This window comes from Aspergillus bombycis, assembly GCF_001792695.1.
Source record: "Aspergillus bombycis strain NRRL26010 chromosome Unknown contig00020, whole genome shotgun sequence".
Classification (NCBI taxonomy): Eukaryota; Fungi; Ascomycota; class Eurotiomycetes; order Eurotiales; family Aspergillaceae; genus Aspergillus; species Aspergillus bombycis.
In genome coordinates this window covers 237,395-254,068 of record NW_019170022.1, presented here as the reverse complement: position 1 = coordinate 254,068, position 16,674 = coordinate 237,395, and the positions used below count along the sequence as shown (strand labels likewise).

General features: G+C 47.3%; 7 protein-coding genes across 7 annotated transcripts; 4 read left to right on the top strand and 3 right to left on the bottom strand.

Annotated features, from left to right (window-relative positions):
* Nucleotides 1-342: 342 nt before the first annotated feature.
* ABOM_003307 (uncharacterized protein) lies at nucleotides 343-881 on the top strand (the record flags this gene model as incomplete). The annotated part of the gene is made up of 2 exons (XM_022530437.1): nucleotides 343-519; nucleotides 570-881. The coding sequence occupies 2 exons, from the start codon at nucleotides 343-345 to the stop codon at nucleotides 879-881; spliced, it is 489 nt and encodes a 162-aa protein (XP_022391511.1).
* Nucleotides 882-3,242: 2,361 nt separating this feature from the next.
* ABOM_003306 (transcription factor domain-containing protein) lies at nucleotides 3,243-4,994 on the top strand (the record flags this gene model as incomplete). Its single annotated transcript, XM_022530436.1, has 3 exons — nucleotides 3,243-3,809; nucleotides 3,883-4,625; nucleotides 4,697-4,994. The coding sequence occupies 3 exons, from the start codon at nucleotides 3,243-3,245 to the stop codon at nucleotides 4,992-4,994; spliced, it is 1,608 nt and encodes a 535-aa protein (XP_022391512.1).
* Nucleotides 4,995-5,136: 142 nt separating this feature from the next.
* Nucleotides 5,137-6,040, bottom strand: ABOM_003305 (uncharacterized protein; the record flags this gene model as incomplete). The annotated part of the gene is made up of 3 exons (XM_022530435.1): nucleotides 5,137-5,432; nucleotides 5,502-5,606; nucleotides 5,713-6,040. 3 exons carry the CDS (start codon nucleotides 6,038-6,040, stop codon nucleotides 5,137-5,139), a joined length of 729 nt encoding a protein of 242 aa, XP_022391509.1.
* Nucleotides 6,041-6,743: 703 nt separating this feature from the next.
* On the bottom strand, nucleotides 6,744-7,745 carry ABOM_003304 (uncharacterized protein; the record flags this gene model as incomplete). Its single annotated transcript, XM_022530434.1, has 1 exon — nucleotides 6,744-7,745. One exon carries the CDS (start codon nucleotides 7,743-7,745, stop codon nucleotides 6,744-6,746), a length of 1,002 nt encoding a protein of 333 aa, XP_022391510.1.
* Nucleotides 7,746-9,379: 1,634 nt separating this feature from the next.
* ABOM_003303 (uncharacterized protein) lies at nucleotides 9,380-9,872 on the top strand (the record flags this gene model as incomplete). The annotated part of the gene is made up of 2 exons (XM_022530433.1): nucleotides 9,380-9,585; nucleotides 9,662-9,872. 2 exons carry the CDS (start codon nucleotides 9,380-9,382, stop codon nucleotides 9,870-9,872), a joined length of 417 nt encoding a protein of 138 aa, XP_022391515.1.
* A 1,706-nt stretch (nucleotides 9,873-11,578) lies between these two features.
* Nucleotides 11,579-12,613, top strand: ABOM_003302 (uncharacterized protein; the record flags this gene model as incomplete). The annotated part of the gene is made up of 1 exon (XM_022530432.1): nucleotides 11,579-12,613. One exon carries the CDS (start codon nucleotides 11,579-11,581, stop codon nucleotides 12,611-12,613), a length of 1,035 nt encoding a protein of 344 aa, XP_022391516.1.
* A 633-nt stretch (nucleotides 12,614-13,246) lies between these two features.
* On the bottom strand, nucleotides 13,247-14,400 carry ABOM_003301 (uncharacterized protein; the record flags this gene model as incomplete). The annotated part of the gene is made up of 2 exons (XM_022530431.1): nucleotides 13,247-13,883; nucleotides 13,952-14,400. The coding sequence occupies 2 exons, from the start codon at nucleotides 14,398-14,400 to the stop codon at nucleotides 13,247-13,249; spliced, it is 1,086 nt and encodes a 361-aa protein (XP_022391513.1).
* Between the last annotated feature and the right edge of the window lie 2,274 nt (nucleotides 14,401-16,674).

Here is a 16,674-nt window from a genome sequence, read left to right as displayed (position 1 = left end):
TGGGTTCTGAGACTTAAACTAACTAACCTTTCGGGGAAATCTATAAACTGTCGATCATCCCTCCAGTCTTCGGCCGAAATCTCGGAGGAAATTAGAAATGTTGGAACCTCCTTGCATAAATCTCGGCTACGACTTGGCCAGGTGTTCTTCGTCATTAATTTCGCTCTGGATAAACCGTCCTTACAATCTCCACGGTTAACCCTCCCTAATTATTTTCTGAATCTATAGTGTCACCGTTCCGACGCGTCTCCCGCACCACAACAGCCCACTTTCATTTCTTTTCGCTTGACATTTTCCTTGATTTTTGTTTCTTGACCCGTTCGGATCTCCACTTAGTGATTCATGACTGGCCGGCATTATCAAAGGCGTCTCGCACCGAAGGAGGAACTCCCGCCCATACCGGATGATCATAGCCCAGCCGAGCAGAGCAAACGCAAACGAGCCTCCCTAGCCTGCCTGGAGTGCCAGCGACGACGTATAAAAGCAAGCGTTATCCAAGGTTCCATCTTGTCAGCCCTAGTGTGGCCCCTGATCTGCCAGAACTAACCTCTTATCTTATCGTCTACCAGTGTGGCCCTGGCCGTCCATGCGAACCCTGTCTGCTCAATCGACGGGAGTGTGTCTACGATGAATGCAACGACAAGCGCCGCAAGATCTCCGCCGAGGCGACGGAGCGGAACCTGAAGTTTTATCGCGGCGCCTTGGAGAATTTGTTGCGCGCCATCCAGCTCGGCACCGAGTCGGATGTGGCCCATATGATCACGGACATTCGCCGGGGCGCCCCGCTATCGGAGATATCTCGCATCGCAGTCGATTGTTTGAATACACCGCCGGTGGCGCCTGATTCGGGGAAACAGGACTCGGTGGGGAGCCCTCGATGAATTTGGTTTTAATCCCCTTCCTGGTTGTGTCGATTGCCCAGCACCGTGGCCCCCGCGTGAAATGCTTGTGTGGTATATCCTGGAGCGCTCCGGGCGTGGAAGCTTGGCCGTGGCCGTCGCGCGAGCGACGTCCCACTTGGTTTTCTGTGGTAGTCTTGGTGGCTTTGGTCTCCAACGGGCTGGAGGGTCTACCTCCCCATGTGGTTGCCCCAACTGGTCGGACTTCTTCTGTCCGGCCAGAGAGGCGCTTCCTGGCCATTCTTTTCGGGTTGCAATGATATACAGGGTATAATGAGGTTCCGTCCACCCATGTCAGTATAATTAAAAGCATCGCGATCAAAAGAAAGTCGAAAGGAATCAAATCACAATGGCTCTTGAGGCCGTTATCCTGCTGGATATCTGCAGACGGGGATGCTGCAGAAGGAAACTCGTCGCGATTCAAGTAACCACCCCCTCAGCTAATGCAGCGCATCCGTAGGCAATGTCTTACTGCAGACCTGACCGCTGTCATACTTTGATGGTTGGGGGTAACTATCCGATGCTATCTTAACCGCGGACCTAAGGTGTGGGGATTCCGCATATATGATTCCCACGACTCCTGGCCATGACAAGAGAGTGAATGGAGTATGAGATCCGTCTACAGTATTACTATATTCTTTCAAGGCGGTCTGGGCTATTTGTCTGTTTTATCCCAACGAGACGTGACTTGCTGAAAACCCCCCGAGGCAAGAGCCGTCATGGTGATATCTATTTTTCGCTGGGTGCACCTTGTGAGACCCCACATCGTTTACGTAAATTGTACAGGCACACGTTCGACCCCCTACACGCAGCAGGCTGCTTCCTCGTTTACTCCAACTCTCCTATGATAGTCAGAGTATGGAGGGTTGCGGTACAAAGAGTGGTGACGAGCATGACGTCATGCGATATATCGAAAATCATCCGACCGACGAGCAATAAGCAAGGGGATTCAACCCTTATTTTTAAACAATTTCAGAGGTTGTCGTCTCTGCTACACGCAAGAACGTCAAGTGAGACGGCTGAGCAACTCCGGTTTGCTAGTTTGATATCAAATCACGCACGAGTAGCGTAGAATGTCGCGCTTGGCCAGGCAAAATACACTGAACATCCAGTTTAACCAGGCGGAGGGTGTTCTGAAACGCTTTCATAGAGCAAGGATACATAGTCTCCCTCCGCCAATGTCAACATGTCCATATGGGCTGTCACTACGTTGCAGAAAGCCAGCTTTCACGTCACTGTCCTGGATCATGACCATATCACGAGAGTATCTCCAAGAGACCTATAACAGCTGACAGATTGTGTGGGCTACAACGTCACGACAAAGTGTTGTAAAAGCAACACTGGGGAATCTGAAAAGCTGCTCGAGAAAGGTATGGAATGCCAGCCGAAGTCGCATTGGACTTTGCGGAGCAGTTGGTGATCTTGGTCTCCGCAAAGGCGTGAACGGCTTGACATCTACATGTCGATGGGCCTGTATCTGTATCCGTGGTAGCTGATGAGGCTGAGACTGCGTATTCTGCTGTCTATAGCCTGGCGTTCATGTACTTTACCCAATAACTGTTGATTTGTCTTCGTATCTTCCAGATTGGAGGCTGAATCGAGAACCTTCCTATCTGGGTTAATGCTATAAAAACCTTCGCCGCTGAGTAAGCGGACGGGCTGTTGATTGGTCCGTTGCCTAGTCCGTTAAGATGACGAGAAGCGCCATTGAAGACACGGACGGAATGAAGCTGTCCTCTTCGAGATTTTTCATCATCTTGGCGCATGAATCATGCTCTTTGTAAGGTAACTGTACGCACGAACAGTAACAAATGCCCAAAGAGACTATATCGCGCAGGGCCAAGCGCGGCCCGTCAGCGCCCAAGAAACAGAGGCGCCGGGCATGTGATTCATGCTTCAAGAGAAAGGTGATATGCTTCTCTATTTAGCGTTGGATGGAGTACGACCTATTGTGCTGATCTTGGCCTGACCCTTACGGTCTTTGTAGATACAATGCGATGCGGAGTTTCCACAGTGTAATTGGTGCAAGCACCATAATCTTGCTTGCACATACAGCAGGCTTCAGACGCGCACGGAAGCAAGGTATGTATCTTACAGAACTCCCCGACACGGATAGTTTTCCATGGGTATGAATTTTATAGTTTATTGCGGTGGTTGGCCAAGCAATTAATCAGATCGGCTGCTTTGACGATTCGTCACTGACCCCGTGGATTCCACTAGGGACAAACTGCATCTGCAGCTCTCTGAGAAATCGTCAGAAACAGACTCAAACCTTGGCAACTCCAATGTGAATCGTCACAGTTAGTATACTTCATATCGAAACTTTTCTCAATAGACATTTACATGCCTTACATCTACCCAGGTGCCTCTACGGGCTCCAGCGCAGGCTCAAGGCGCACCCAATCTGCGAGCTTTGGTCTAGACTCCATGACCTGCTTTAACTGGATGCATCTGTTATCCGAGGAAGGGCAGAAATGGATTGAATCTCGGACGGGAGAAAAGGTCCGCTTCGAAGAGCTATACGCCCCTGATCTTCCTTGGGCCAACACGCGTCGACTGTATATGGAAACCCTGAATTCTGGCTCGATTCATGAACTCCCGAGTCGATGCGCGGTGGAAGGCTACGTCAAGCAGTACTTCGCGTCGTTCCAAAGCCTTGTCTTTCCCGTGATCAGCCAGTCGCTCTTTGAGAAGACCCTAGATCTCGCCTACGGACCACATAGCGCTTTCGGCTCCGCCAGTGCTAGGTCATGTGTCTATGCATTCATCGCTGTGGTGAACCTTTTTGAGGTTGGGGACAACTTCCAGGAAGCCATGGATTGTGGGTACTTTGCTTCGGCGGCACAAACCTTCATGGTGCAGCTCACTCAAGAGATGACAATTGATGGACTCCAGGCGGTCGTAATGCTTGTACGTTGTTATTTCGTCTCTAAGGATTTCTACCACTTCGTCACCCCTTCGGACGATACTAACAATAGGCAAGATTCTATTCCAGTACTTCTTAGGAGATTTACAGGCGGCTGCCGTATCTGTATCGATCGCCACCCGCCTCCTGTATACACTTGGCGCCAATACAATGTCTGGCGTTGATTCATCCGATTGTTCGCATCCTGATGACAAGAATATTGAGGAATGTCATCTGCGATATCTCTTCTGGATTTGCTATTCATTTGACAAGGATATCTGTTTACGAACCGGACAGCCACCCGCGATCAACGACAGCTACTGCAACCTGACACTCCCATCTGACTACGCGCGGCTGCAGGACTCTAATATTCTGCGAGACACCATGTCAATGGATACGCACACTCTTCCACTTTTCCCTTGGGACCTTCGACTCTCCAAGATCAAGTCTGAAGCATATGAGGCCCTTTACTCTGCCGGCGCACAACGCAAATCCGACTCCGAAATCCTGTCCAGCATTCGGACTCTTGACGAAGCACTAGACCAGTGGAGGGTATCTCTACACTCTGACATCCGGCCCACCTTATTATTCTCGCACGAGATGCCGGTTAGTGCGAACCTGAACACGCAGGCAGTGATGCTGCGGCTTGCATACTATCACTGCGTTACCATGATCCACCAAGCCAGCGAAAGAGGCAGACTGTCGAACGATGGCACCGCGGGTGGGATTAACACCAGTATCAGCCTAGCAATCAATGCCAGCACGTCAACGCTGTCTTATCTCCAGACAGTACTGCCTGTAGTGAAGGGTGAATGCTTTTGGTAAGACGCCGTGCCCCGAGTACCTCGACTAGGAAACTGGTATCTAACTGTAGTGGTTTTTTTAAAACAAGGGTCCTCCTCTTTTACGCCATAACTGCCATCCTGACCCTCTTCCGCGATATTCTGCATAACCCCCTCGGCCCTAATGCTCATTCCCATGTGCATATACTGCGCGAAGTTCCAGATTTGATCCGCAGAATTCCTATTCGAAAGCTCACTGTGGGCGAAGCTATTCACCTCAGATTTCTGGATGGGTTCACCACCGAGTTGGCGAGGTTAGGGGCATGCGCCATTTCCCAAGCGCAGCAAGAGGCGACAGCCGTGAGCGGTACTCAAGCATTGGATTCGGACGTGCAGTATCCTCTATAGTATTATATAATGTACAAAGTCCCACGCCCCTCCCAAGACATGTTTGCTTAATCTAGATTCCAAAACACTCGGCTAGTTATAGCCCGAAATAGTCAACCCCAAAGGTCTAACTATCTCAGACTGTAACTAGCTTATTCCCACCCTATCCCACACAATGACTAACCCCAGCCTCGACCAGCAGCTTACAATACTGAAAATGCAGCCATACCACAGGAGGTGGAAACAGTGCCTCCGTTGTGTGCTCGACACCATTGAAGAAAATATTCTTCAGTCGGAACTCAGCCACCTCTTGCTTGATGTCGATGTCAACGGTGATTTCTGAACTATTATCCATCTCACGGGGTGTATCTGGGTCCTCCGTCGGGGACGTTCCACCCCGCATGACGATAGATCTAGGAGTCTTCTCCAGAACGATGAAATGATCTGTGACGACAGTCCCTATCCTCTGTATCAGCAACTGTCAAGTCTGGGCATAGAAGATAGTCTTGTAAGAGAGATCATACGAACCTTCGTCATAAGAGCTACGAAGCAACTGCTCCTTACTCCATAGCATAGAAGTATTGGTTTCATCCTTGCATAGCAATGTGAGGATCCTCCGTTGGACTGCGTAGCCTATTCACCATATATGTATTCATTAGTCTTGCATGTCACAAATACCCCAATTCATCCTTCCATAATCCCTCCCAGGCTTAACGGCCGGCCAGCAACGCAAACTCACCATATCCGCCCCAAACACCTCCACAAAATCGTTCTAGAAGCTTTGAGCCACCATTGAGATAGTCCTCGACTAGTTCGGGTTTTACTTCCGATAGCTGAACCTTCCGTACGCACGAATCATCTAAGGAGGGACTTTGATTGGGATTAAATCTCTGAAAAGACTTGCTCTGAAACAAAGGATCACTTTCAGGGCCGAAGGGCTCAAAGTAGCAGTGTCGTGACCACAGCTGCCAGCTTGCGGCACCGGTTAAGCCTGTTAAGATGGTGTATTTGCAGACTGTAAAGAGTCTGGGTGGTATGAAGTGTTTGAGCCCTCTGAACGAGGACATGATTCGGGCGAGGGGTGAAGAGTTGGAATGGGAGTATTGCAGGGAGGATACAGCCGAGTATCATAGTTCGGGACACTACTGGATATTTATACTGGGTCTAATGCAGGCACCGGCCATGGATGATAACAGTCCTCATTCTGGCCGCTTATTCAGCGGAGTGTGGGATGTGGTGTTTCGGGATAGGGGTTGGGGCTCGGGAGTTTTGAAGGTATGCGGCATGCTTCCTTTTTGTATGGACATGTATTATGAATCCGATGTCATCTTTAAAGTAGGTAGGTTCACTGGCTCGTTTAAAACAGAGATTTAGGTGTGTTTAATGGTAGCATGCAAGCCTCTGATCAGATACGGTGGATCTACTAATAACATATAGGACTTAATAAGTAGAAAGAGAAGTCTTACGAGTAGCCAGTGACCTCCACAGCCTTACGAAATATGTCATCCTAGGATTTGGATGGAAGACAATCATATTAACAAGCCAATGGTATCAGCCGGTGATTTCTAGGTCATGAGTGCGGTGCATACAAGCAACAGAGCTAGATGAAATGCTCCAAATTGAGTTGGTCGTAGAATGCCCGCTCCATGAATGTAACAATGCTATTCTCAGTCTCCCCCATAGTTCAGTTCCTGCTTCAGCCAATGTTCACCAAGTGTGCTTTGACTCTGCCATTTCAATCGAAGAACCGGATGGGTCGTCGTATAGCCTTCAGGACACCCACATGCGCTGACACAGAAGATCATCACGTAGGAGATGAAGGTAAATCTCCCCACCCCTCTGCAAGGCACGGTCTTCCTGGTATGAAATGTGGAACGTGAGAGAAAGATCTTTGAGGGTTTTGATGCATGGGACAAGACATTTGCGGAATGCGATAGGATCGAAGATATAGTTGAGGTACTGCATTATCCCGATATCAACTTGCAAACGCTCGAGCTTGCTGCATGCTGCGATCCAATCGCCCATGTCTTGGCACCCGTAAACCGGCGACATCACAAGCTCAGTGACCGGGGACGTGCGGCCTTTCACGCCACAAAAGTCCCAGCTGTCGCAGCATGGAACAGACCCCCACACTCTGACGCCCTCGATCGTACGAACAGCTGGTAGATGAAACAAGCCCCTTGGATAGCCCGAAGTACATTGGAACCAGCTGCAATTATTCGTGAGAGTGACCTTTTGTAGTAATGGGAACGGAGTGGTCGTACGAAACGGTCCTTGTCGCGAGGCCGCTTTGTCAAAGATACTATTCATAAACCCTTGATCCCCATAGGCAAGTGTGATACTCCTCAGGTTATTTAACCGAGTAAGCAGTGCACCAAGCCAGGCATCATCGGAGAAATCTCGTAGGTGCGCAGCCCACCAACATTTCTCGTTTTCGAATTCACATATCTCCTCCACCATATGTTTAATTATCGAATTGCATCGCGGATAACAAGCCCCACTCCTATACCCAGAGTCCGGAGGATAACTCCGCTCGATGCCGAAATATGCATGGTGGACGAGACGAGCGAGGTCTGGACGACGCAACAGGTGCTGTATGAGCTGCAGCTCACGGGCTCCTATGCAGGACAGGTGGAGGGATGAGTACACTCGAGGAGGGTCAAACAAGGACTGCAGTCGGTGAGAGCAGTTGCTCAAGACTAGTTTCGTTAAAATATCGTCGTCGAAGTATTGCCTAAGTAAAAGGAGCAACTCGTTCGGTAATCTATCCATCTTAGAGAGTCGGTGTTGTTCAATGAGAATTCTGCTAAGTAGTCATAACCTGTTGGAAAGTGGCAGCCCAGATCTCTCTGGTTGCACACAACGATAAAGACTGCATACCCAATGTTGGTATAATGGGAGTTAGCGCTTCCGCTTTCCTGTTGGATATCAGATCTAACGTGCTCCATACGAATCTGGCCTGCCGCTATGCCTATATTGAAAGCTACCTGGAACCTGAAGAAGTCGGCAGAGCTCAAGTTCTAAACTTCCTGCAGATCACAGAAGGCTTATCGAGCTTTAACAGATTTTTTCAATGTAGCTACACTGATGAGCAATATCCTCACCCGTAGACAATAAGGGATGAATCTGCAGGTCAAGCAGTGTGCAAGTGTAAACTAGGCTGGCACTGTAGTGTGGTGAACCGTCACATGATATTATGCCACGCATATAATAGGTAGCGAGTTCCACTAGAGTAGGAAAACCAGACAAGTTCTCCATTCTTTCATGGGCCGGACGAGCCGGTGGTGTAAGAATGTATGTGTGAGGACGTGGGCGCCAATTTCCGCGATTCGACATGGACAGTAGCGGTGTGACCACCTGCAACCGCTTCACAACACTAGCTTTAGGATAGAAAGAATCGATGATCTATCTATAAAGAACAAGTGAGAATCACACCAAACATCACATAATCCATACTGTATTATTCATTTTACTTCTTCTGCTGTAGTTTATTCGGTGCCTGTCCATGCTGCATGTATATAGGAACCCACTTTGCTGAGCGCCAAAGATCCCGCTGTTCACATTCATATCTTACCTGTATACCATGATAGACTATTTGGAGCCTACATAAGTCTAGAATTGTGCTCAAAACAGCATTGCAAGCAAAGAAGAGTAAGGATAAGACCTGGCAAGTTGATCCACCATAGCCCTAGCCCGGACAGATAGGGCTCTTGTATAGCCTGGCTCCTGGAGCCTGATGCTCATATGAAGCAACCTTCTCTTCTTCGTGGCGTACGGAGTAGTGGAATTATGAGAGAGGCTGAAATTGTGGATGCTGCTAGATACACATGTTATTTGGTGTGGGGAATTTGGTCGAGTCGAAAAACCAATGGAGTAGTGTGTCTCCACCGGATACGAGGAGACATTGACCAGCAATGCCATCCGGATGATTCAGAAATGTAGTAGAGAGAGGGCTTGGAGATGCTCGGAAAACTTCTGAATCATCTGGAGCTCATATAGGGGATTCCTTTTAATCCTTAGATTTGGTGTGGAGAGGACTATAAGCTATAGAAACAGTATTATCTAGTGAAATATCTCTCATGCAATCCTAATATTCTCTACAATCACCCTGATAGTTCTGCCCTAATTCCGGGCAATAGTGAGAACTAGTCTAAAAACCCTTAATAATTCATAAACCGCGGAGCCCACCCTGAGTCATCCGCACTAATTCCAGAAAGGTGAAACGAAGATTATCCGAGGTCCTGCGCAGGCTGCAGCCGGGCATTTGGCAGAAATAAGAAGTACAAAGCCCGTCATACTCTCCAATGCTAAACTCGCGCCCAAGTCTTTCAACACACAGCCTATCTCTTTATTTTTCTCTACATGTGATCAAAGCTCCCCATTACTTTCATATATCCTCTGGTAACATGTCTACATACATTCTTAATCCCGGGGAGTGGCTCGAACCAGGTCACAGTCTGAAGAGTAGAAACGGCGGAGTCGAGTTCAGTATGCAAACCGATGGCAGGATTGTCCTGTATCACTGGGGTCAGTGCGTGTTCCAGAACACAACCGAACAGCGCAACGACATCAAGGGGTTGAAGATGAAAAAAGATGGAAATCTTTGTCTGTAGTACGTTTACCACTCTTCTTTGTGTCCTAATGCCCCATGCTATCGTCACCCTATGTTGACACAATGTCTTGGGTAGTACCAATCATGGCAAACTCGTCTGGCAGACTGAAACTGCTTATCCCATAGGGGACCACAGCGTCGCTTGCGTCGTGCAGGATGATGGTAACATCGTTCTCTACAGGGGTGAAAATGCCATTTGGTCCTCTCGTACCCCAATTGCTCTTGATCATATTTGCTCTGGCAGTTGCATTCGGAGTCATGGGGATCCCAGGGGCTTGGAGAAATAGGGGCTTTTTATTATCCATCGCGCTTAATCAGTATATACAGCCCGTATTTATATCATAATGCTAGATATCAAACTCCCGTGCTTGATTTACGAAAAGGTCAGCATTGGATAGCCTTGTATAGCCTGATATATCCTCAATCCACTACATATGTCGAAACTGATACCTGACAGGTAACCTGCACGTCCGCAGGTTTTGCTGTGCTCTTGAATACCTAGACACGGTATTGGAGATCCCATTAATAGGCTATGGTTTGTAAGGGTTATGCAAAGTAATAGACATGGGTTAGAGGTGATGTCTATCAATAATGTCCTATTCACTGCCCTTAGTCTTATGTCGGAACCTATGTCTCTGATTACAAACTACGATTTGCTTCTTGAGGCACCAACAAATGCTTCGAAAAAAGATAGTAAGAGCCCCATTTCGAGCCGCATTGCTGTATTACGTATCTAAGATCTAGTGATAACTCCTGCAACCCTCCTTGCGTCTTGGTTTGGTGTGTGCCTTTGCGCAATTAGCCCTTGTTTCCATGTTCTTTATGTGTGGTCGGCCTACTCCACAGCTTCCCCTCATAAATCACCTTGCGGTTAAGTATATATCAGTCTCAGTACTTTATATTGCTCATATATGCACGTAGCCAAGAGTACTTAGTGTATAGCCCGAAAATCATACATCACCTGCTCTTTACTTTCAGCTTTACTTGTTAGCCAGTCAATACTAACTAGGTCCAGATACCAGATTTGGGCTTTGAGAAAGGGATGCCCTTGGAAGTAAATGGAAATTGGCATTATGTGCCAAGACCCTTCGGTCTTTACCGAAGCTGATGGTAAATTGTGATACAGGAAGGCAACAATGAACATCATCTTGGACAATTCCGTCAAAGATGGAGTTACTCGACTTAGAGGTGGACATGACCCATCGAAGGTCAAAGAAAAAACACAAGAAAGTCTAACAGGGTACTTTCCAACAGCAATTTGGTACATCACGCACAGGGGCTTTTCAAATAAGTTTCAGTTAAGTCTCTGCTAGTACCTCCGTATATATCCAGGACTGGAAGTTGCCAAAGGGTATACAGTACTAGTTTAAGTCAGTTTCATTGTAAATGCCCCTCAGGAACGATCATTCTGACGGTAGAAAAATCCCATGTTGATCGGCTAGAGACCCCGGCAATAGTCGGCGTCAATGAACTATGAAAATCTATAAAAAGCCGTACGATTCCAACCGTGGATGATATACTTCATTCCTCCAAGCCTAGCACTTGTTGACAAGTCCTTATTAAGGAATTATCTCCGCTGTTATTTCATTTTACCTTGTTCCGGTCCATCATTGAGATCAGTGGATCTCACAGAAAGTGATCTTAGGCACACCAGCTCGTTCATGTGAAAACGATAGTGATAGAAGCAATTGGTGTACTGCAGCCATCCTCTATCTGGTGAGCACTGGCGAACAGCAATCCTCTACGGCAAGCCTCCTTCGGCTTCGGTCAACCGCGCTTTATGACCACTCACTTTAGAATATACGAAATGAATCGTCACAATCTTTTCTATTGTAAGGAGGGGGATCTAAGGGACTTTTGTACTGTCGAACAATTTCCCTCACGCTTTGCAATTTTTTCGCGAAGTTGGGATACGCAATTTGTACAGGGTCCGGAGCCACCACATTACGTTCTCTCCGATACAGAGCGTCAGAAACTAGCCTGCGATAAGGCGATGGAGTACAATCACGAATGGTTGTGGACGGAGTCCTCCTGCGCCAAGCATATTTCCAGCAACGACCTCTTGAAATGCATCTATGATATTTATGGAAAGGCATCCCTATGTTTTGTATATCTATCTGACATTGGACCCGACCAGGATTGGAAGAAGAGCGTCTGGTTTACGCAGACACATACACTCCCGGAACTGGTGGCCTCGAAGAAGATAGTATTCTTCAGAAGGAATTGGACGAAAGTGGGTAGCAAAGATGACCTTTGCGAGGAGCTGTCTCGTCTCACATTCATCGATAAGACGGTACTAAAGGACCCCGGGAAAGTGCAAAGTTGCAGCGTGGCCAAACGTATGTCTTGGGCATCCGAGCGACATCCTCCGGTTAATGGGCACCGTGAGCCAGTAACCGAAGAATGCGCGTATTGTCTGATCGGAATCTTCCGTGTGTCCAAGTCGTTTGTTCCACGATACGGGGTTGGCCTGGCAGAAGCGATGCTTCAGCTCCAGCATGAAATCATGAGAGAATACCCCAAAGACCTTTCAATATTCGAATGGAAACACACGGATCCTAGTGAGCCACTTACGAATGATGTGCTCGCGGGGTCACCATTCCAGTTCCGCGACTGTGCTAATGTTACAACACTTGACGATGGGAGCGAGATAAAGGGAGTAACAGACCGTCAGGATGAGTTTTATATCGATGCGCAGTTTATCCCTGAGTCTGGGCTCCGAATTGGCTGGGCCCTTAACTGTTGGCATGACCATCCCTACAGTCCTACTGGGAACACACTGATTTATCTCACCAAAGAGCCGCCAGAATCGCACAAGTCGACCAAAACGCCCAATTTGCCTGGGGTGAAGTGCCACCGTACGAACATTAGCAACGTGAGCTGTATAGATCGTGAAGACTTACGCAAGACATTGAAAGTAAAGGGACGCATCCACATCCTGAAGGATGGAGCCTGCCACTTTGAGCAGGACGAAACCTCTGCCCGTCTCTATGGCCTTGTGCAGAATGCCCTCTCTTTACGTGGATGAACGAACAACCTAAACTTCGTTTCTGTCCGTCTCTCTGTTAATCTGCTATCCTGCTATCACACCTCTGCTGCTACATTCTCTTTATGGTTACTATTGCTCCATTTTATCATTTGCTTCTACGTCGCCTAAACTCAATGCTCTCCATCAGTCCTTGCAGAGCTTTCAGAATGTTTCACCGGATGGCTTAATGAATACTCCGTTCATCTGACAAGTCTTGGTTGCTGCAATATTGCATCATGTACCAGCACAATCCTTTAACTTTTAAACACACATCAAATTGAATGAACGGCGAATTGTCAAAGGAATGAACCAATACACATAATAGAAGGTTGCACAGCATCAAACGTAAGGAAGAAAGCTAAGGGGAGGGCAGCGTGTTGAACCAAGCAGGCGTCATCGGCAATGCAAGTAACTTTGGGTAATTCACAGAATATCTGTGAAAGACATGCTAAGATATCCATGAGGCTGTGCGCCGATAAAGATCAACTCATGATCCCAAATGTATGCGAGGATGTTGCATACAACTCTCAGGAATAAAGTGACAACAGGAAGGGGGTCAATCAATGATAATCATCTGTGTATTTATAATACAGCATCTCCTCTAGCTGTGCTAACCTTTCTCTGCCTTCATGCTCAGACAGTAGGTTCATACTTCACCTGCCCGGATGCTTCGACACAAATTCGTCCAATTTTCATCTCTTGTGACCAGGTATAAGTATTGCAAAGATCAACCCGTATAAAGCACGACATTTCTCGTATCCATTTGACCATGATGGCAATAGTACTATGCGTGCCCAATTCATGAGAGTTCACAGATAGCAAATAATAATCACGCCCCTCATTGTGGAGAGGTAGATTGAGGACCACTTTCTCATCATCGCCAGAAACTAGTTGCACTGGCCACGGGGGTGTATTGAGTTGAAGCTTGGAGCAAGAGGCAAACTCCTTAGGTGAATTGGCGAATAATGTGTGGCGACTGGGAGACACAGTCTCATCACAGACTTTCCACGCAAATATCGAAAGATCATGGGGATACTTCTGTATCAGCTTCATTTGCAACCGGCGAAAAGCAGCGCATGGCAGCTCATCCCGTTTCGGAGTCAGACTCACATTGAATATTTCCCTTAAGCTGTATACCGCGTTACCCGAATCATAGTTTCGAGTGGCTGCCCAGGACATACGCTTAGCTATACAAGCATGCCTTACGTTGGCAGGATTGCTGAGAAAGTATTGCTTGATCCCAGTCCACTCCGAAAGCTGGCGCAATATACTGGTCTTTTTTACCCCTTGAATGCATCGACCTCCCGAGAATAAAAATATATTTCCCTTGAGCCTAACAGTTCCTGCAAGGCCCAGGGCTCTGTGAGCCACCGAGCTCTTCCAAGTCGTTCTAGCACCGCATCATGGTCATCTGTGTCTTTGTCGTATGTGACATCCTGGAGATACACCAAGCACACCGCTGCTCTTTGGTACCACGAATACTGCAAAATATTCATATCCTCTTGCGGCATGATATTTCTATCGTTGAATTTAAAGCAGGTATCGAGTTGCACAAACGCTTTGCCAACCAATTGTGCGTGTTGTGTGCACATAGTGTGCTTTCTCTCTGTAACTGGGGAATCGAGCTTAAAGTCCCTCCAGGTATAGGAGAAAATGCTGACTTGGACGTGTTCCGCTGGGCACGGCACGAGAGCCCCAGTCTGGACTATTGCATACTTCGGGGCATCCTGTATAGCTTGCGAACCATCAATATGGTTATTATTCTGAGAGTTAGCGACGCGTTCCATGATGTTCGGAAACTAGAGGAGATCGTAGCGTGACGGGTCAAACTAGAAAGTAAACCAGCAGTAATCTTGCCCTGATGTTGATATATTTGTATCATTGGATTGGACAATCGTTAGGATGGCAAGTCATGCGCTTGTATAACCACGATGCTATCAAGGGCCACCATGTTGGACAAAGCCTCTAGGTCTATAAAGAAAACCAACTGGTTATAGGGGATACCTCTCATGGACAGGGCAGACGTGCGTCACCCACACTGCCTCAGAATGCAGAGGACCATTTGAATCATTAGTATGAAACAGGAGAATGGCCGTTTAAACGTTTCAACTTTGGCCTTTGAGCGATCTTTATATACCCTGGTCAGAGCTAACTACGGAGGCTCTTTTCGAATACATATCAATGGATTCAATCTGGCGCTGTTGTGCTAAAGTCGTAGACATGCTGGGACCCTGAGGCGAGTGATGAGACCATTGTCTTAGTCGCTACTCTTATAAAATGCTAATATACTGTTTCTTAATGCCGTGTTCATTACCTCAATGGAAGGAGAGCTGCGAGCCTTTATTGCTGGCCTGGCATGTATGGTCTCGCATCATCATCACCGCAAACCTACCAGGCACCCCCTAAGAAATCCGGCTTGGACATCGTAGATAGGTTTGCCATGCTGTTATTTCCCTTTACGTGTTGCCTTCCAAAACCGAACGTGTGCTATGTCATATTTGCCTGTTCATTGTTATGGCCACTGCACCCGAAACACAGCATCAAAGGGCATTGTTCGCACAGCAACCTGATTATATGATGAAGATAAAACACTGAAGGTAATGGCTTCAATAAAGGAGCAACAGGCCCAAGCATACTGCGAAGGAGTTTGAAACAAATCCCCATCTGGCTACAACGCATATCCAAACATTTGACATGTTATTCATTTACTTTCTGCACAATCAACACGGGATGGCTGGGAGTGAACGAGCGGGTCCATATAACTGGACACTCCTATACTGGAGCTCAATGAACCGGAACGATAGAATAATGAATTGAAGGAAAGGTAACAGAATGAGTTGTGGCTAAGGAGAATAAGTCTCGAAGTAGAGGCCCAGGAGCCGAAGTAGCCTGCAAGATTCGATCCCTCCTAGAATTTAATGCATCCATCAGCATTGGACTTACAAAGTATTCATAGAACTTTATCAGAGGCTGCAAATCACATAATCCTGGTAAGGCTTCATAGGATTTGTCCAATTCGGCGGCTGTATGAAGCCTCTCCTCAGCCGTGGGATTCATCAACCTTACTGAGCTGGCACAACGACATCAAGCACACGAGATGAACTCGGTGAGTTAACTTGTGCATCTTGATAGCTTCTGTAACATGGGTAAATGATCGAAAACTGGTTAGGACCGGCCCACTTGTAATGTTGCAATAGAGTCTAATAGACTGTCTCATTCTCCAAACCCTGGTTTCCCATGCCGTTCCTAGTGCCAAACTGCTACAGAGTAGATATCCTTTCTGAGAAAATCCTGTCACTATATGTCGTCATCCGAGTGAAGTTTTCTCCAGCTTTCGGCTGAGTGGACGACCAGCCACTAGATGGCAAATTGCAAAGGGATTCTATGTCGCTCCTGGATTTGGTCACGAGAATTTGGCACTTGGATTAATGTATTAACTAGTCTCTTTGGTAGATGCTTAGATGTACAGTTCCCATTATATATAATCCTGCCGAATTACATGGTGTGGTAATCCCATTCTCTAACTCCTAATCCATAACCTAGACTGCAACTTTCGCATGAGTAAGCCCGCATAGCAAAGATACAGACCGTATTAATGTGAGATTAAAACATGGTCAAAGGCATTAAGTTCTCGGTTGATGAGACCCTGAACCAAAGGCAATTGTAAGCTTGGGTACCCGAAAGGATCCGAAGAACCACGGCTCACGGGTATTGTGATGGCCCGAGCTTTTATCTGACCGCCTACTGTATATTTACAAGGTTGAACGCGAGTTGTTTAGTATGAAGGCACCCCCTCTTCGTGTAATTCAAGCCTCTAAGAAAAAAGCGCAAAAAAGTATCGGCAAAGTAATAGGACCGTAAGAAAATCTTCTCCAGCTAGCGTTCCCGTGCGAGCAATCGAGTGAGGTACAGGGGTTTTTGGTGTTCGGTAAAAGGCAGCGCTTTCGTCGGGCAGAAGGCGGTGAGCGGTGGGGCGGTTCTATTAACGGTCCGCTGTTTTTCCACCGTTTGATGGTAGGAAAGATGACCGGCCAAATTGCCCAATTCCCATTGAAGGAAAA